At 40.6% G+C, this 21,553-nt stretch overlaps 1 protein-coding gene across 7 annotated transcripts in view; it reads left to right on the forward strand.

Annotated features, from left to right (window-relative positions):
- The window catches only part of ccdc88ab (coiled-coil domain containing 88Ab), a 69,118-nt gene that overhangs the window by 13,516 nt on the left and 34,049 nt on the right, over nucleotides 1-21,553 (forward strand). For all 7 annotated transcript variants that reach the window (XM_051379437.1, XM_051379388.1, XM_051379401.1 and 4 more), the window contains exon 4: nucleotides 14,888-14,957. In XM_051379437.1, coding sequence (XP_051235397.1) covers nucleotides 14,888-14,957 — 70 coding nt within the window. The remainder of the gene's footprint in view (nucleotides 1-14,887; nucleotides 14,958-21,553) is intronic.

The following is a 21,553-nucleotide window of genomic DNA, read 5'->3' on the forward strand; positions in this document are numbered from 1 at the left end:
GGTCACGTTGCCTTTTTAATTCCCTTTTTCGATTTTTCGGCGACGAGGATTCCTTCTCCTGTGGCTCGGCATAAGTATGATCCTCCATTATTAACTAAAGTGCAGTGCAGACTTTCAAATGTGCCGGGGCAGTGACAAGCACCTCTCACTGATCTCCTTCTCCGTTATAGCTGGTTTCCGTCACGTGACACTGGCTCTGAACGAAAATGCGTTGTGGATTAGCTAGACAGGTAGGCTAGTGCTTTATGTCCCTCTCGGCGATTATAGTTTTTCAAAATGGCAGAACGACATGGAAGCCTCCATGGACTTGCCCGTCCAATGTATATACAGATAAGAAATTCTTTGCTTACGGCGATAAGTCAGATCATTGGCAGAGGTAATTTTACACCAATGAGGACACATTTATGAATGAAGACATTGATTTTAGCTAATACTACACAATGTCCCTTTAATAATACAGGTGATTGGCTCTCCACTCCACCGCTCTCCGTCTCGCTTCTGTCCAGGAGCTCAGCCCCACCCTCGGCGGTGTTTCATTTTGGTATCGACTTGGTACCGAAGTATCTGTTCTCGTGACATCCCTAGTGCTCATGCTACATTTGTACAAACGCATCCTGGACCATCTTTTGTCCACTCAGTCAGGTTTGCAGTATGCACGTATTGCACGCTACATGGTTGAGTTGCCTGTGTCAAACAACTTGGACAAGGGTTTGCAGCCCATATCAGAGCCTAGATGCCAAATAGTGGATGTAATCCTAATCTATAATCCATCTGTATGGATGAGAGCAAATTTGTATTTGTTTTCTACTTAGCAGTGCACATGATTTCTCATTTTCAACTGGATCTAAACACTCTATGACTAAATCTGAATACATTTTGATACAATATACTAGGTCTAACCATGACCTCAGATCCTAAACTGTCAAACAAACATGGCAGACAAAACCAAATGTCAGGTTGCTGGTACAATTGTGCAGTTCTTTGGCTTAACTTGAAATGTTTACTTTTTCTTTCTTTTTAAGTCTGCTGTCGTACAGTATCACTTATTCACTTATAATATTATGTGCCTGTTGTGAAACCACTGAGTTTAGCAAAATTAAACAATTCAGAGAGAATATGATTCACTACATTGCTGCAATAGTGTCTCTACTGTGTTTATCACAACCAGGAATTGAGCGTGACCCAGCATGCTGTTGCGACAGTACATTGAGTTCAGGAATGCTATCATGGCCAAGCAGTTGCGCTGACAGAGACAAAGATTTCCCACAAGTCAGACTTATTACTGTGACCCAAATCCAGGGACTGTGGCTTTGCAAATTTGCTTACTTATCACGTAATTTGGTATTATTCCAATAACAAAGTATGAAGTGAAGAAACTGGGAGTTAATACCTAGCTGGATCTAATGATTTACTCTGTAGCTTCATTGTGCTTGAATATGACTAAACACTTCTGAAGGTTGTGGTTTTTATATATTTAAATACAGTTCTACATCTGCTGTTTCTATGTCAGAATCCATACATTTTAAGTCAAGTGAAGAGTGTCACTGATTGGTTAATTGCTTTGTTAGATCTGGTTTGCTTTGACTCTAAACATCCTGTTAATCACTCCTTGGTCATCTTATTTAAACAATCAGCCTATTGTGAAGACTTTGACGTTGTAAGCCTACAAAAGCTGCACTAGGCCGCCTCAGTGGCTAGCAGAATTATCTGTCTGAGTCAGTGGTTGGGTCAGTGGCTGCTGTAGTTAAGTAGTGACCAGCAGAGTCAGTGGATGATGAGATGACAGGAAGGGTTAAAGACATTAACTGGAGAAATCTGAGTGACATGACCTGTGTTCTGACTGAAAGAATATATACTATAAACTAAACTCTGTAAAAACCTAGTCTATCTGCACAATTTCCTGTTTACTCTCAGTTAAATTTTTAGTCCTTTTTTTTTTTTTTTTTTAAAGAAGTTTTACTTCCCATCACCAGATTTCAGAACAGAGTGAAAATGTACTGAATTTAATCAGTGGTGTGGTTTGTCTTAAAGTTGAGTCAGCCTTGTTCAATACATGGACATAAGCAGATACAATGATAAATGTGTGGTTATTTAAGGAGGTGTATTAAATAATGATGAAAATGCAGGGCAAGAAATATATTATTTATTTGTTTTTGCGGGCATTTAACACACACTGTGTGTGTAAGTTGTTTTAGCTTTAGGAGGACAATGTAAGTCTTGTTCCTCTACTGTGTTTCGTTAATCTTCTCTGTCCCTGCATCGCTCTGTTGACCTTCTGCTCATACTATTGTTCACCCACTTGTGTCTGCAGCCTCTGCCTCACAGAGACCACCTACATGTTAAAATCCCCCATAGTTCCCTGCTGTCCTTGCTGTGTGTATGTCCACTCCCATGATGGCCTTTGAGGGACTTAACCAGCCATTAAGAGTCACTCAGTGAGCTGGTGATGAGATGGACCTGTATGTTTAAGTGGACAATTACTGTGCAGATTTTAGACAAATGCCACAAGCTGGGCTGTCAGTACTTTATCCCAAGAGGTTTGGGGTTGGGTGACATGATAAATCATCAGTAGACCACACTTTTTTATTTGGTTCAAACCCGTTTGATTGTTTGCTCCTTCAATTGGCTCAGTTCTTTCATGCACTTATCTGTAATCTCCTACTCTGAGTTACAGGTGGTAGACTTCAGTGATGACACTTTTATTTTTGGCTGCAATAATTGTAAATAAGAACAACAAAGTGTCTGACTCAGATTAGTAACAGTCAGATGTAGGCAAAACTACAAACTGCAAGACCAGTAAGAAAGAGAGCAAGTGTGAGAGACTTGTTTGATTAAGAAAGATGGACTAAAATTCCCATAATTTCATCAATAGGCCAGAGGCAGGCAAAAAGATGAGGGGTATGTAGCGGACCTGGATTGATTTGTGGTTTGTTATTATTACTTGAGTTAGTATTCGGACAGGGATACATCTTTTGTTGTTTTTGCTCTGTTTCAGCTCATTGGATTTGAAATGAAGTTATGACTTTCAGAATGAAGGACTGTCCGCTGTGAACATTTAGTCCCTCTTTTTTTTTCTCCTGTACTGTTCAAAAGTTGGAGGGAAGTGTATAACAAGGGCTACACGTCCTATGTTGTTTACCCAAAAATCTTATAAACCCTTAAAGCTGAAAGTTGGTTTCACTACAAATTAAAAAAACAAAAACGGCATGTGCTAATGTCTAAATACCTATGGGGCACATTGTACTTACTCAATCACACAGTTTCTACTCTAAAATCAAAAGGAACCAGTTCTCATTGGGGTAACAAGGAGGAAAATTGGCTTTGATATATGGGTTTGTGGTGGTCTCTTTTCTGTGGTTGTTTCATTGCTTACCGGTTTCAGATTTCCACAGCCATATGGATGAAGACAGACCCATTCAGGTCATAAGCTAATGGACTAAGCAGGTTTTCAGTTTACAGTACTACTCAGCACTTTGAAAGAGGACTTGGAGTGAGTAGAAGCCTTGCATGGTTGGTTGCTTCCTGTGATTCAATAAATTGATCTCACTTAAGTCTTTTAATTACATTACCCAGTAATGTTAGATCAGATTGGTTAGAAACCACTCTCTAGGTAAGGATATCAATGTATGTCAACAGAGCAAATGGTCAATATGTTATCTTCATTGGAGTATAAGAGGAAAAACCTAAAAGTAATGCATCAACATGAACAGTGACGTCTATGGATATGTTGTCTTCTCATAAAAGCTCTATATGTCATTCAGAGTGTCTGGGAGGAAGGAAGGGTAGACTTTATTGAATTGCAGCCCCTGCTGACTTGCCAAAGGGTCCCCTGGTGTCACAAGATGGCTAATTCATTAACCTTTTTTGAACTATCAGAGGTTGGAAGTTGAGGACCTTTCTCCTCCCCCATCCATGCCTTCATTACTTTAACACTCCTCCTCAATGCCCCTTCACTTCTGCGCAAGATGTAATCCTAGAAGCGTGTGTGTGTGTCATTTTCCACCTGGGAAACACATACAGATTGATTTTTCTTTTGCAAAAGTTCTGAAACATTTATTGGTGCTAGACAAGAATTTCAATAATAATGGTTTTCATTTCATAGCATGAGCTCTCTTGGGCTATATATAAGGAGTGTGTGTCAGCATACATGTCTCTGTGATCAAAGCCTCTGTTACAGTACAGTAGAGTGTGTACAGTAGATTGTGTAGGAGGAGGTCAATGTCTAGACAGGCTTCAGGCTTCAGATTTCAGAATCCGGTGAACAGATCAAGGCTGTACAACTGTTAGCGTGTGTGCACTTGTCCTGTACTGTGCATATTTATTGTTGCATAGAAGCAGAACTGATGATTGTAGTAACATATTTCCTAACCTTTAGTCAGGGTAAATGTTCTTGCTAGCAATTATCGTATTTCTGTTTCCTGAGTGGGATATTAACTCTTCTGGCTGCTTGGTAATTTCTGTACAGCAGAGTCCACTGAAGGTTTCATCTCTCTGGCGGTCAGTCCAAATATAAGCTAGGCCTCCCTTTAATATAGTGAGCTTGGTTTGGCATTCTGGTGCAATATGGAGCCTCAGCCAGCTGAACTCAATTCTTTGTGCTTTTACTGTCTTTTCTTAAAGCTTGCTACGTGAATCCCTTCATCCTGGTTTATGAAAATCAGGCTCAGAGAGCATCTGGTGCCATTCATTGTCAAGACTGGGGGGGGGGTTCCTTTTCTTTTCTTTTCAATTATGAAAATTGCTACTTTAGTTATTAAACACTTTCATACAAATCTGTAAGCTCCAGTGGATTGTTTGATTTCAGGCTGATGTGCATTGCTATACGGTTTAAAGTAACATGTTTCTCTTCCCCCATCTTTAAAAAAAATCTTTAGTCGTTGCTTTTGGAAATAAGAGCACTTCTGTCCTCTGTTTGCCACTGCTTTGGTTTGGGGTGTGGTGTAAAGGCTGGGAGCTCTGTTTTGACTGTTTATAGGGTAACAGAGGCCACCATTCATGCTGAGCGGGCCTGGTCCCAAAGCTTTGCAGGGTTCTTTGGCAAGGCTGTGAGAATAGTTAATGTAGGATAGGTTATCAGGCCCTTCTGTAGGTGTTTTATCTGTTATCATCGGTAGGCTAAGCAGAGACCAGCCAGAGATATTGGAAAGTGCCCCTGGACACATTCAAAAATTAGTATTAGAAGACTGTTAGACTATTAAAAATGTGTCTTTTTTTTTTTTTTCAAACTTCAAATGTTTGTCATTTGTAAGACTGTCACAATCTACGTCCTCTCTGCTGGCATTAAAACTGAATAAGCATGAGGGTTAAACCTTTTGAGACGTCACTCCCAGCTGTCCCTCCTTTGCCTTGTCTGCCCGGCTGAGAGGACACACTTGTTTGATTCTTGACATTATGAAGCTTTTTGCTCACAAGCTATCTAAAATATAATTAATTATCACGTCATACAAATTTTTCTGCAAATCTTAATCATGTCTCAAGATTAAGAAGGTCAATTCAGGAATTCAGCTTACTCAACTGTTGCCTGGTTTGGGGCATAAGAGGCTGCCCTTTTTTCTTGTTGACCTAAAGCCCCACAAAGATGCTCTGTTACTGGGCCATAGTGAAGTTGAAACACAGACATCCGTACACAATCTACTGCAGCATGCTGTAGTTATGGATGGTTGTTTTTGTTTTTGACTTCAATCGAAAATCGGGGGGAAAAAAACAGCTTTTGCCCTTAAGCCAGCAGTTATTTTCATTGCCTTCAGCGAGAACTCAAAATATACAAATATTTGATCTATTATCTATTATAATATATAATGTTTAGTCTGGAATTCCCCATTGAATCCTTGTCTTGTTGCTCCTTTCAGTGTCAGTGTTGAGAAAATCAAGTTTATTGGGGCATGTGCTTGTAGCTGTAGGCTAAATGTGTGTTGTCATGCAGACTCACATACTACACACCCATCTGAATACCCTGTTTATGGTTGTGGCAGCTAGCTAACTAGACGGCTAAACAATCAAAGACAGTAGGCAGTCAGACCTCTCTTAATGGAGGTGAGTAAGGGAATATAGTTCAGTTTGGATTTGAATTGGATTGATCTGTCTAGCTCAAGCTATAAAACAAACTTAAGGCTTTTAAGCTGTATTTCTTTTTCGTTCTGTTCCTAAAACCATTAACCATGTGCTTGGTTTTGAGTAGCTGTACTGTTTGTAATACTGTTTGGCACTAAGGTGAGGAAAAAAAATGCAGAATCACTCATCAGAAATCATGACTAATGTCCCTAATCAGTATCTTACTTAATTAATAAGGACGATCATTTAGCCACAAGCTAAATATATTTTTGCCTTGTACTTTTTCCGATCGCAAACAACAGAGGGAAGTATCCCAGTAAATGTCATAGTTTCATTTATTGCTGGCAGCTTTCTAGTTATCCCCTTACTGTAAGAAAGCGTACGTGACATATTTGTACACAGACGCCCGCACTGTTTTTGAGCTTTCATGGCCTTCATGTTGTGTAGTGTTCCCATTTACACCCAGAACCACCTCACCCATCGCATCATATAATCACAGCCTCAAACTGAACATTGGCTTGGCAAAAGTGTGTGCCGTATGTGTGCATACATGTCTGCAAACACTTACTGTGTGCGTTTGTGCGTGTGCCTAGTGAGATAGAGTACATGTGAAGGGGAATTTGTGGCAGTTGTGATGTAGAGTCGGTTCCCATATGCTATAAGGGAGCTATTTTTAGGTGCTAGCAGAGCAGAGTTACTGTATTAAGGGGAAGCTAGAAGCAGGGTTCTTGTTTTCCATCACTGCAGTAGAGCATGTGGGTCGTGTCTGCAAAAGTCACTGCTCAGTGGTAAAAAAAAAAATTGTAAGATCCAGGCTGTGGCAAGTAAACACATTTAACTCTAAACCATCATTGTTAAAAACAGATATCTGCAAGTGTAATAGTTCAAGCCTATTAGCAAATTAAACTGATTAGAAAAGTCTAGATAAGAGTTGAAAGAACAATCAACAGAAACGATCAAACCTCAATTGAATGACACCTTTCAAGAGAACAATAATTGGATTGACTTAAATTGCATAGAATGACATGTGTGTGATTGTGTGAACTTTTACAGCCAGTGTGAAGCAGTGCCCTGTGGTGATGGGGTGGATGGTAGAGGGTGGAGGGGGTCAGGCTTCCCCAGCCCACCTGCCTCCACCTTTGAGACGAGCAGCAGTATCAGCCCGTCCAGTCAGCCTCGGGGCTCTGATGTAAAAAGCACTCTAGCTGGTAGATAACCGCAGAGAACAAAAGAAACAGGGTACTAATGGCTCGTTCTCTCCTCCTCCTCATGTAAGAGATGATCTGTCCATCTGGCCGACAGTAGACCCCGACTGCTGTTCTTTTTAGTGGAGTTTACTGTTGAGTTTTTTTTGTCAGGTCAGATCTAATTAATTAGTAGTTAAACAGGCTTGTTGGCTTTATTTCCCCCTTTTGCTTAGGGAATTTTGCATACAACCAGGAATTGTTTGGTGATTAGTAGAACAATATGCACAGGGCCATTCTTTATTCACCATAATTCACTCTTTTATTTTTTAGCTTTAAAGCTAATATAATTAAAAAGAAAAGGAAAAACGATGAATGGCCAAATTTGCTTGATCTGTTAGTATTCCACTAGGTAATTCAACAACAACAACAACAACAACAACAACAACAACAACAACAACAATAATACTAATAATGAGATTTTACACCGCCATTCTTTTTTAGCTTCTTGCACAAATAATTAGACTCTAGATTTAAAGTAATCTAAAGAGGTCTAGCCTTATAAACATTGTGAGTTACCCTTGTTGATTAAACCCTAATTTGGCTGCTTGCGTCAATAGACTGTCACTCTTGAAATCATTGTTATTTTGGTGTTAAAATACTTCCTGACTGAATAAGAGAGAAAAAAAGAGTGTTAAAAGGAAGCTTTAAGTCACAACCAATAAGCTATTGGAGGGATGTTGCTTTGCACCTTGAACCCCTTTTATGCTCATGCGGCTGTATTACAGTGCAGAACAGCAGGAAAAGCTTTTTTGCATTGATTCTCTGTGTGTGTGTGTGTGTGTGTGTGTGTGTGTGTGTGTGTGTGTGTGTGTGTGTGTGTGTGTGTGTGTGTGTGAAGAGGAAGCATGATTCTTCCCATTGTTGATGGTAATAACCTTTTCAAGTTCATAATCTCTGTAATTTTTCAAAAGGAGAGAAGTCCACAGTGCCATACCCAGGAGAGGGCTTATTGGTGCGTGTGTGCATTTGTACATGTACTGTACTATGTGTGTCAGACTCACTAGCATGGGGAGAATAAACCCATCTCCTCGTTTCTATGGTAACGCTCCATGTCTGCAGAATTGGTGTGATTCCGGCTTTCAGGGTTTAGGCAGCATTTGTACACACACACACACACACACACACACACACACACACACACACACACACACACACACACACACACACACACACTAGCAGTATAGCAGTACAATTAGGCCACTGTTAAAGCTGTGCCAGTAGCGGAACTTGTGCTTGGGTGGATAGATGGGGAGGAGTTGTCGGGAGGTGTGTGTGTCTGAGAGTTTGTCAAGGAGGGCTAGTTTAACAGAAAGGGCTCCTGTGAGACAGAAACACAGCAGCCTTATAACCCCATAACCTGACACTTTAACACAAACGTACACACATACATGTAAAGCTACTGTAAGAGCGCATGCACTGTTTATCACAGCAGAGCCCTGACCATGTATTACATTTGCAGTGTGTGTGTGTGTGACCGTGTGAGAGCATCGTCTAACAGGCTACTGGCAGATCAGCAGAATATTATCTCTATGAGCAGACGTCCATTCATCTCACACTTTAAGACAATAGATCAGGTATCAGAACTCAGAATAATTTAGGTTTTATTTGTCTGCCTCCATAATTTTCTCTTAGGAATATTCTATATTATATAGTTTGCTTAGGTTTGAATTTAGGATGCCAGAGATAAACTTTCCAGAATAAATGTCTCAACCGCATTGGGAGGAGGCAGATCAATGTGTGTGTTAGTATATCAGTCCTTTATAGACCTGCACAGCTATAAGATCATTTGCTAACATGTTTATAAACACACACGCCTAATACCACACCTCTTGGCATGCTGTATGCATTCAGACAAAATATTGAATGAATAAATTCCATTGTGTTTGACCAGCTCCCCTTCAACCAACACCGCCTTCTATCAGTCTGTCTAAATGTCTCTGTGGAATGGAAGAGGAGCCAGTGTTGAGTAGCTGTGAGTCCTTCTGGAATCAATAATACAGCAATATAGTGTCAGGGTAGGGGGATGGGGGGGGGGATGTTGAGAAGAGGAGAAGGCAGCTCAATCATGCGTGCCTGGAGTGAGAAGTGATAGAATCAAAGCTGCATCTCTCTCTTACTCTGTCTTCACTTGCTGTTTTTTTTTCTCCATCCACCCCATCCAATTTTCTCCCTCATCATTCACTCCTTTTCTGTGTGAATATTGTCTTTTTTTTTTTTTTTTTTAAATCCAATGACTGAACTATTTCCCATTCCCCATGTGTGCACTGACTATGATTAGATAGTGAATATTGGGAGAGTGACATAGTGACTGAACCAAGGACGTTTCTGCTGTCACAGCTACTGTGAGGCAGGAAAGCTTTCCATTTGAAAGGGGTGTGTGTGTGTGTGTGTGTGTGCGTGTGCGCGCCTCTGTTTGTAGCACATTGCCATGACATGATCAGTGTGTGGCTGGCCTCCCTCCTGCAGTGTCCATCATGTTTTATGGATGAGAGCTAAGCCTTTACCAGCTAATCCAAGAAGCATATTGGTCTACTGTAGCTTTGCTTTATTAGCCTGCAGCAAATCCTCAAAGCATGTTAGTACCCACATATTTCTAAACTACAGTCTATGTGCATACACTATTTGACTAGAAAAATACTTACGGTGCTGTATTAGTGGTGCATCCAAGTTGGTTGGACTTGCATGTCTTATTGGTACCTCTTTGTTTTGGCCATTTCCTTCCATCTCCAGCTCAGTCAGAAAACCTATAGTTTGTAACTGGTGTTTTTATTCTCCTCTCAATATGGCATGAAATACAGACATTACACTTTGCTGCACAGCACTCTTTGCACACTAGGCGGGAGTGACAGTGCTGTGCCCTACAGGAAAGACACAGTGATGTTGACAGTCTGAACATCTATCAAGCATCTAGTCTGCATTAGGCCTACTGTGCTTCAATCTGTCTTTTAACTGATATAGAATACAGATTAAAAATAAGAGAAAATGCATCAGAGGCTCATGATGATCTGGGATTTTTCAGAAAGCTCCAAGCTAACACCCGGACACATCAGAGGAACACAATGTAACAAGAGCAGTTCAGTGGACCCTTGAGAAGGGGATGAAAGGAAGGAAAAGTGGTGCTGAATAGGCATAGTGTTGTCTAAGCTCATGACTCTGCTCGTTACAGATAATTCCTTTGCAAACTCTTAAACTGAAAAGAGGAAATCAGTTGAAATGAATCATTTTGGGGTTGGAAAAACGTGCGAAAAATACAGTATCTGTCTCACTGTAAAAATGTATATGTGCACTGAAGCGAAGCCTGTATTATGATTTTGCCCTGCAATTCTCTTCAGTAAAAGAGAATTGCTTGAATCCATAGCAGTGTGAACCTATAGTGATAAGTTGAGTAATTACATTATATTTGTGTGTTGCAAAAAGAGAAAAGGGACTGACTGGGGGCAAAAAAAGCACAGCCTGAAATGTCATGCTTGCACAGCAAACACATGCTACCATTGAAGGGGACAGGTGTGTGTGTGTGTGTGTGTGTGTGTGTGTGTGTGTGTGTGTGTGTGTGTGTGTGTGTGTGTGTGTGTGTGTGTGTGTGTGTGTGTGTGTGTGTGTGTGTGTGTGTGTGTGTGTGTGTGTGTGTGTGTGTGTGTGTGTGTGTGTCAGGAATGGGACAGGTGGTTGTGGAGAAGGAGAAAAGTGTGTTTGTGTGTGGTTGCCAAACTCAAGATCCAGTTGGAGTTATCTCTCCAGTGACTCATGCTGGTTCACACCAGCACATGTACAACAAATCTGATATGCACTTTTTTCTGTTCATAGTCTTGTGATATTGTATTAAAGTATTTGGAATAAGGAATGCGTTTCTCTCTAAAATAGATTAAAGACACCACTCGGGATGCATCCTAAGACATTACATATTAGGGTAACTCTAGGCGCCGTAGTTTTCTTTGTTGATGCAGATTTTGGTTTCTTTGCCCTTTCAAGTCTTGGCTTATTCTGCCCAAAGCGGCTGTCATGAGTTGCACATGGTGGATTGGCTGTCAGGCACACCAAATGCCTCTCTGTGAGACACCAACTGTGGCTGTCTGAGCTACGCTGATTATTCTGTCTGACGCTTGTTGGGTCAGTCTGTCTCAGTCTTCAGACATTATGGCTGTTGGTAATTTCTGACTGGAACTGCCTGATATTATTCATCATCAGTATCAAGGTCACCATATATTCTTATAAATAATTTTGTATTCATTTATTAGTGTTGTTTTTGCCATGAGCATATATGCTGATCTCTATGCTTTTATACAACATTTGGTTGTTTTTATATTGTTCTGCTGGTAGAACAGATATCTGTGTAGAACAGGCTTACTAGTTTATTGACAAGAGCAAAGTAATCCACTCTGAATACAAGATCTTAATTGCATATCTGAAAAGGTAATAGTCTCATTAATTTTCTGTTGACAGGTTTGGAAATGGCTGGCTTTTTTGTTCAGGATACAGTCATAACACTCCCTAATCCTTCTCCCTGTGTGCCCCATACACCAGTGTAAACAGAATGATAGACAGACAGGGCAGTTTGGGTCAGTGGTCTAATCACCACCGTCCCACCCACCCTTCTGAGCTAGTAACAGTGGCTGACCATCAGTGCGACCCAAACATTTTATATAAAATACATTATTCAAGTTGGTCTTATAGTGAGTGTCATAACAGAGTAATCTCCACCTCTTGAGTGAGCTGCAAAACTGGACCAACTATCATCAACACGGACGAAATCATAAAAAACTTTACAATACAGTGATACATAACCTCTTGTTTCAGGTCCTTCTTTGTCTGTCCATGCTACTATCTCCTTGAAACCAGATGCAAGCGATGCATTAGAAATCTACCACCCCATTCTCCACATCTTCCTCTGTAAACCAATGGGGTTTCTGTCTCTGCATCAAATCAAACAGCCGACAGAGGTTTATACAACCACAGGAGTCAGTCGCCTCTGCTGCGAGCTCTGATAAGGAGGATATAGCTGAAGTTGTGTTTGCGACTGTACTGAATAAATTTCCCTTGACATGGAGAAACAATGACACGTGTAGGTTCTTCAAACAACAAGCACATTGTGTACAAACACGGGTATATGTGAGGAAAGAGGAACTGAGTCATGGTGTGGAAGAAAACCTTGGAAGAGAGAATGCAGATTTGACATTTTGTTAAAACTGCAGGCTAGGAATTAGAAAACATTTTCAAATGTTTGCATGATGTGTATATACACGCCTATGGTAATATTGGCCAAATACCAATAATTATCAGGCTAGGGGCTGTCAGGCAGAAGCTGATTCATTCAAGGTTAGGTGCTAAATCTCAGACGGAGACAACAGCTCTGCATCTTTCTCCTGATTAGTGAGACAGATAATGCATTGCTTGTTGATAAGTTAATGACACATAAAGATTATCCTATTAAGCACAGTGTCCTCCTTCTGGCTCGGCATTAGCAATGGCCGTGGTTTACCCTTTTTTTTTTATATCCCTGCAGCACTTGTGCTTCTACAGTTCAGCAGATTATAAATGTGTAGGCATGTAAGGTATACAGATCTTTGGTCACCAGGTCTCGGCCAACTTAGTTTCTTGATTATTTTGAGAGCAGTTGGAAGCAGAACAGATGTAGCTTTATTTTTAACCAGTCAAAAACACCAAATGACGTCAGAGTTTCTGTCCCCCTTTACCTCCACAATGAGGTAATGCAATATGTATAGGGCAGATGGTTACGGCGGGGGGTGGGGGTGGCTTTTTCCAAACCCCCTTACTTATATAAGCCTCTTTGTCATGACATCAGCAGAAACCTGCATAGAATAGTGGGACTGGGGAGGTCGATAAGTTCAGACTACTTTCTGCCGTCAGGTAGACATGAAATATTCACGTTAGCTGACCTTCTTGTCCTTTCTGCTTAAAGAAAGCAGCCTTTCTTTTCAACACAACTGTTATTTGGACTAAGTTTATACTGCTCTAAAGGTTAGACCCATACAAATGTTTTGGCAGGATGCTGAGTCATAGCCAGGGATGCACCAGTATATCGGCCGACCATCGGTATTGGCCGATATTCGCTTTGTTGACTGACACCGGCATTGGAAAATAAGATGGTATTCACTGAAATCAGTGACTGATATTTCTCTGCTGTGTCACATCAATAATGCTCTAGCTAAATGTTGTGCTGGTTATTTCCAACTCGGATATTTGAGAAATTATCAAGTCCATTTTCCAGCACTGGAACGAATTTCATGTAAACATCTATGTGCTCCATGCAGCCGCACAGACAGCGAGCGACTGGTCTCACATCTTGGCTGAAAAAGAGAAACAGACTGAGCGGCAATAAGGCATAGATGCTTATATTTGTAGATTTCTTTGTTTCAAAAAGGTGGATAAATAACAATAACCAAAATACATCAGTATTGGCATCAGCTATCGGTCAAATTATTTTAAACATTGGTATCTCTGATATTTGCATCCCTAATGATTCATAGTGCATTATCATACCACATGGCTAACCTGGTTGTTTTTTTAAGCAAATACATTTTGCATCATGTTAGTCAGGCCAAAGATCAGGCAATATAATTATGCCAAAACATGAATGTAAGTAATTTGTTGTTGCTAGTAACTTGTTTGAGCCCATGATTTGGCAATTTGACTTTGAATCAAAACATCAACATTAATTACATTCTGCCCATCCCTTACTCACCGTGTGTGTCTGTGTATGTGTATACATGTACATGTCAGTGCATGCGTCTGCATGAGTGCTGTAAATTGCAGCTCATGGTTTAATTTTTGGTTTTGATGATTGACATGTGAATGGAGGGGGCCCTGCGGCAAAACCCACACCAGTAATTTAACCCACATAAATACCACCGTCACTTGCATCATGTCTCACACACACACACACACACACACACACACACACACACACACACACACACACACACACACACACACACACACACACACACACACACACACACCTGTCCCCTTCAATGGTAGCATGTGTTTGCTGTGCAAGCACGACATTTCAGGCTGTGCTTTTTCCCACACAAATATAATGTAATTACTCAACTTAAATGACATCACCAATGCACATGAGAATATCACTCTTGTCCACTATAGGAGGTTGATGCTGTTTTGATAATCATAATTTAGATTTACCCTCACCCACACTGTTACAATGTTCAGAATTACACTTTAGGCATACCACTCACTATTACTATTACCAATCACAATTTCACTCTTATCACAATCAAACATCGGGTGATTATCTTTCTAGTGTTATATTCTTACTTTAATGTCTAAGCTGTTTCAAATGGTGATCTGCACCGAAAATCTCTGCTCTCTTAGCCTCTGTACACATGTGAATTATTTAAACAATCAAATGTAAACTATAGCTTAAGTGTTTGAATCTTCCATTGACATGTTGACCAAGCACACTTATATTGACAAAATCCAGCACTCAAAGACTCCTTTTTGAATAATTAAATCAAGTTATCTAGGCTTGGTTAGAGTCATGTAAATTGTATCTATTCATTTTCATATCCAGACTGGTTTTTAAATACTATTGTGTCTTTTTCTTTGTGTAACAGGAGATTCTCCAGCAGCTGGTGATGATGCCTTTGCCAAATGTGCTGGTACTGGGCCGCAACCCTCTGTCTGGTAAGTGTCAATGTACTAAACAATACAACCGCAGCATTATACAGTCTAATGCTTTGACAAATACTGTGCAGGTTTGAATTTGAGTGCTCTTGGCCTCTAAACAAAAGCAAAACAAAAATGATTCATAACTGTTCCAAGACATTCCTCTAGTTGAATCACAGAGGCAGCAAGCATGCATACAGTTCAGAAGGAGGACACATGCAATTTTACAGTCCTTTTCACATCCATCGCTTTGATGTTTCAAGAGACTTTCTTTTTGACTGTAGATTTCTAGCCACTTCTCCTCTTTTGTTTCTCCATGTGCTAAATAATGAGCTCGTTCTCTTGACTGTCATTCATAACCCACACCATTAAAAATTGGACATGATTGCAGAAGGAAAGGGGACGTAACAGAAGAAAGTAAAAACAAAATGCTGATTTTAGTGTCCTGGTGAAGGGAAATGGACAGATTACCTGGTTGCTTCAAGCTTATAGCAGCATTTGGGCATATAGCTTCCCCAAATATGTCCTTTTTATTACAATAGCCATATACAGACCAATATCTCCTGACAGCATGTTTTATGAATACTTGCATACCATTTTCAGAGAAGGTTATTATAAGGAGGAGATCATCCTCATGGGTGACTTTAACATACATTCGGGAAGCAAAAAATGCAGGAAAAAGCTTAAAGACATTATAGATTACCTTAATTTGACTCAGATAATTGAGGGATCAACTAGATTTATCTAAATCCTCTAAAATGTATTTACTGGTGACCATAATGCAACTACTGCGCTATTATTGTACAAACAACATACTAAAAAAAACATTAAATAATAATTTCAGCTAAAGATTATTACAAAGCAAATCCTAAGAAAGAGCAGCATAATTAGACTTCTGCCATTAGTCGAATTGATTAATAGTGTCACTATGTCCTTTACTTAAGCAGTTTAAAGTAAACCACACCATAAAACTTCCCTGCCATGGCTTATTGAACAAGACGAAGGCAGGCCAAATCTGTAGACTTCTATTACCTAAGGTGTTAAATTAATTTAACCATTTCGTAGCAAAGCTTTGACCTCTGATCCCAGCCGTGGTATTTGATATGTCTGAAGCAGCCTTCAAGCAACAGTAGTGCAGCGTCGAACGTTTCATTTCATGAAAACATTTTGGAGCAGCTTGACCAGCTTGACAAGTGCTACTTGATATTCCAGTGTGACCTTGATGAAACCATTGACGGGAGGAGATAAATCATAGCAGGCCATCATTTAGGATCATGGCACACTGGCTGTGGAAATAAAACAAGGTTTATGTGGATAAAAGGAGATCTAAGTGATGAAAAAAATGCCTCCCACCCCAGTGCAAAACCTCTTGCTAAAACCACTGCAAGGTCATTGTTGTTGTTGTTTTTAGTTGTTAGTTGTTTTTAATTTTTGGAAAAGAGTGTCCATACAGATATTCTTAGCCTTTGTGTACATCCCTGCAAATGAAATAATCAGCTCTTCAGAGGGAATTGTTTCCAGTCTCAGCTGCCAGAGCTTGTTGAAAGATATATTTACCTTTCTAAGCAGATGAAATGGCTTCTAAATCCCTGTCCTCCCTCAGCTGCCTTTGTCACACTTTCTTTATTTTTGGGTTTTCATCACTTTTCAATGGTCACGGTTACTGTTTAATTTCCATACACCCTCATAGCCATGAAGGGTAAATAAATGAACAATAAGGTTGCAGTGAGCACACATTTGTATGCGCTGTTGTGTTTGACTGCGTTTCTGTTACATGCAAGGATAACCTGGTTGTTAATTTGCCTTTAGGGACAACAAAAGAATCTGCCATGGCCCTGCCAAAGTCGAAACAAGTTTCCATTGTATAAGACTAAACCCAAACAATCAACAGGATCCATTAGTTTTTAGTTTATTGGTGTATAAAACATTACAGCTCTTTTGCAATTTGCATGTTGGCCATATTGCGATCTTGATAATATTTTGATTAATTGTGCAGGCCTACTTTAAAGTGTTTTTTCAATGGGTTATTGAAAATATTAGTTCAGCTACTGCTGATAACGGCCATCTGCAGCATACGTCATAGCTCTTAAACAGCTTTCTTTTGGCTTTTTATTAGGTTTTTTCCCCGTGCTTTCTCCCATAATGAGCCAGTCTAATCATTGTGAAGCCAAGAGGGATTCTTTCATGAACAGAACTCCCAAAATATCGTCTACTGTTTGAATACGTCCCAGCTAATTTCGCAGCAGTACATCTCTGAAGATTTACTGTTATGTAAAGCGCCTTGAAGATCTACAGCCTACACAGCGGCCTTACACACGACTGAAGTGAATATTAAGTGAATACTTAAGTTGACCCAATGCAGATGAGTGGAGGTCAGCTCCGAGCCAGTGGACCAGAGCAGGCAGAAAGCATTAGACTGCATTCCTCAGGGTTTCTTTTGCACTTTACCCTCTAGCTTGTCAGATAATCAGTCAGTCAGTCAGACCAGCGGTGGCTGTAGAGTCTGGCTCTCTGGCTCAGAGGCTGCCAGCTGAAAGTCATTGGCCATGTGGCTTTTATTATGCTCTCATTAGGGGGCAGGGGATGACTCTGCGTGTGTGTGAGTGCATGCACGTGTGTGCGTTTAGTTGGTGGATGGGGGAGGAGTGTCTTCAAAACAGTGAACAGTGGGAATTCACTGTAGTAGCCCCCAAGGCTCTGATTTACCTTAGTCTGCCTTATATATGCACGCACAGGGATACACAGATGCACACTCATGCACGCAGTAGTGTTTAGTGAGTGTGTATGATTTACACACACACAAAGACACACACACAGACACACGCACAGACACACACAGACACACACACAGTACCTCCTTTGTTTAGTCTGTCTGGAAGCCTGTGTATTTTCAGCCGTGATCTGGTCTGATCTTTTGAAAACTTAAGTTTCTATCAGTGTTACTGTGACCCCAAACCGATTGATGTATTTGCTGGTCTGTAGCTGCTTAGTGTAGTGTAGTAGTGTAGTTTCTTGCAGACTGAATTTATGCATGAATAACATAAATGCCTGCAACAGTGATTGACTACAAAAACATCATATCCCCTATCTCCACTACTCCCACTGAAGGAGAGGTATGCACAGTTGACAGACTGCTGTATACAAATCTTTTGTAAATACGTTTTATGAATGAAATATGAACGAATGAATGACATGATTCAAAACATGGTTTTAGATGAAAGCCCTCCTCAGTGAGCAGAAATCATTTTAACTGTAGCAGCAACTGGAGGGCCACTGTTGGCAGCTGACACAAAGCATAAAATGAGGGGCTTGACAGTTGATCAGGTCTGCTATTTTTGTTCCGTGTGGAGGCGACTGTTGTGTTTATGCAGCCTGTTTTCACAAAGTTTTGGTGTCCAGTGTCTGGATAAGAAAGAATAGAATAGATGTGTGTTGTATGGGCGTGTAAGACACATCCTGGATTGCGGATAAACAGAAAACTGTTCTGTTTTATGATCAGCTTTATCCAGTTCAGTGTTCCTTGTATAAAGGCAGACTTGGGGTTGCGTGCCTTGTTACTCATGCGACTGACCTTGGCTCCAGGATCTCCGTCTGTGATGTCACTTGACACTTATAAAGCACAAATGCCCTAAAATAATCCGAAAATAAGGTTCAGCCAACCCTGTCCTCTGCTCCAGTGATATGGGTCGAATACACTCTGGCATGCCGTCAAAAGCAATATCATATTGCTTGTACCAGTATTACCACTGGCATGCAAGTCATCAGGGTCCTGAATGACTGTATTCATCATGGCGGATGAGAGGGTTGTAGCGATTGATTGCACATGCACGCAGACACATTTTTTTCTTCTTATTCGCTCACATCCTCACACACAGATTAACAATGGCACTGCAGGAAGAAGGGTTAGTCACTGTCCGTCTGACCCCTTGTTTCCTGCCGAGAGGATAAAGCAGGGAGGGAGGAAAGGAGGAGAAAAAGGAAGCCTAGATGAGTGACTGCAAACACTCGGGAGGCGCAGATGATTTATAACAATGTTGAAGGAAGGAAGGAAGGATGGGTGGATGTGTGCTGCAGAGAATAAATGGATAGATGGTAGTAAGCGTGTGTGTAAGAAGGGAGGGATAGAGAAAAGATGAGGCTAGCAGAGAGACGGGTAGTGCCTCCTCGCTGATGTTGCTGCTGCAGGGAGATTTTGCTTTTCTATTTTCAACCTTGCCTCTTTGCCTTCCTCCTGCTCTCTTTCTCTCTCTTGGTTTCCCAGTTTCTATATCCCTTCCTTGTGTTTGTGTTGCTTGTGCTCTGTGGTGCTTTGTCTCTTTTCCTTTCATCTCTCCCTCTTAACGTTTCTCCCTCTTGTTCTCCCTTGCTAGCTGTATAAATTATTTATCCTACGAGGTCCCTTATCTTTCCTAGGTTGCTCCAGTAGATTTGCTGAGCTAAATCCCTTCCCTGACTAGAATACGTTCCTATGGCTCTAATAGGGTACCATTAAGCCCTGCAGCTGTGAGAATTAAGTTTTATCTACCGTCATCCTTCCAGGCCCAAATTCGCTCATATTCGCTTTATATGCTTAATATTTCTCCTTATATCGTGAATGCGGGTGCTGCTTACAAATTTCAACAATTTGCACCTTTGTACTGACTAAGCCCAAAACAGTGACAGCCTCTTGATTCATGGCACACCATCACTATCCGCAACAAGTCCTTGGTTGACAAAATGCTTAGAGAAACAAATACTTGATTATTGAAAAAATATGAACTATTGGAAATTAAGTATTTCTTTGGGAACATGCAAGAACCTAATGTCTTCATTTCGGGGAGAGTGGGTTTCAGATGCTGCTCAACAATCTGACAAGTACTTCTTTTGGAGTATACTGGCACCATTACCTGTACATTCAGACTTTTTGAACAGAACAAGATCAACATGTGATGTCCTACCCAGCAGCTGGAAAGTTTTCCTAAGACCTAGAAAAACAAAATTCACCATCTTTCCTTGGCGGCAGTACAGAACAAATGTAATTATAGCTGAATTTCTATATCATGATAGAAACATCCAAACATTAGCCAGTCTTAATGGGTAGATTCGACAGTGAAATCACAAAGTGGAAAACAGCTGCCGCTAAGCTTCAGTTTTCCACCAGCTGTAAGGCAATCTTCTGTGACATCACTGACTGGGCTAGGGCCAAAACACGTCACGGTCAAAGGTTTCAGTCTATAGAGAGCAGCACAGCAGCAGGTTTTCTGGCGGATCCTTGGTTCCCAAGTATTAATTGCCATGAGTGTAATATTGGTCTCACGCTTAAGAGATGATTTAACCTCACACACATCATGACCACATGGAGGTCACTTTTGCTCAATAACACATCGACTTGTGTGTCCTTATTGATTCAAGAAGAACTGGAGAAGGGAGATTGATTTGATTGTGTGGAGGATTCTGTAAAATTGATGGATAGGTCCTGTCAGTGGGACCCAGTTTGTTTTGGTAGACTGAGCTTTCCCAAAGGAACTGCCTGGTTGTCTGTTCGCTCTCTCAACCGGTGCTCTACTAAGACAATTGGACTCCTATCTCCAGCAGTCATTTTTTAGACTATTTTTGGGGGGATTTAATTAGCAATAAATAGTTTAATTCATCTAATTTGATTTCATTTTAAATAATTTGGAAAGTAAAATCATAGATCATAATTGTCTTTCTGTATGTCTGCTGTTTAGCTGTTCCTGCTGTGATGATTGGCCCATTAAACTGAGAGGCAAACAGACCACCCTACACAGAAAACATGCTGTCACTAATCTGGATTTATTATTATTATTAGAGCTGGACAGTGTTAGCACTCACTACCCCCTGGGCCACATGATGATCTGGCTTATCAGACACACACACACACACACACACACACACACACACACACACACACACACACACACACACACACACACCTGCTCCAAATAGGGGAAACACACTCCTAGTATAGACACAGACACATGCACACAACTTGCATATACCATACCACTTAGTCAGTGCAACACACACATACACCACCTGGTTTACTGTTGTTTAGCCCCAAATCCCACAGATGAGCTCAGGCCTGTTGAGGGTGCCAGCAGCTGCTTGTGGGTTTCAGCAGTTTCTGACAATATGTCCTGACATGTGGAGGAGTACTGGAAGTTCATCCTGCCAGCTCATTACACTGTGGAAAACACTGTGGCACTATCAATAGAGGAAGGAGTTTTATTAGGGGGGGAATTGTAATTACTTAAGAAATTAATTTATCGGTATGTCATTACCAATTAAATGGGACATAGATGAAGGATTTTTCCTACCTCAAAATGAGGCAAATGTGGAAAAGTAGAACGGTGACCTTCTAAATCTTGATTTGTTTTTTATAGGAAAATAAATTTAAACGTGCCAGAGTAGGCAGAGAGCTGCCAAGGAAACACTACCTGGATTAATTTTATAGCTGCATTTGAAAAATACAATGTTTTGCTATGGAAAGAAGGGATTTACAAATATAAACCTCATTATTAGTTACCTCCCTCCATCATTCACCAGATATCTCATTTTGCGGTGAAATGCTCAGGGCAAAGGTTTCCACAGCTGTCAGTTAAACATCTGCCAGT

This window comes from Dicentrarchus labrax, unplaced genomic scaffold (assembly GCF_905237075.1).
Source record: "Dicentrarchus labrax unplaced genomic scaffold, dlabrax2021, whole genome shotgun sequence".
Classification (NCBI taxonomy): Eukaryota; Metazoa; Chordata; class Actinopteri; family Moronidae; genus Dicentrarchus; species Dicentrarchus labrax.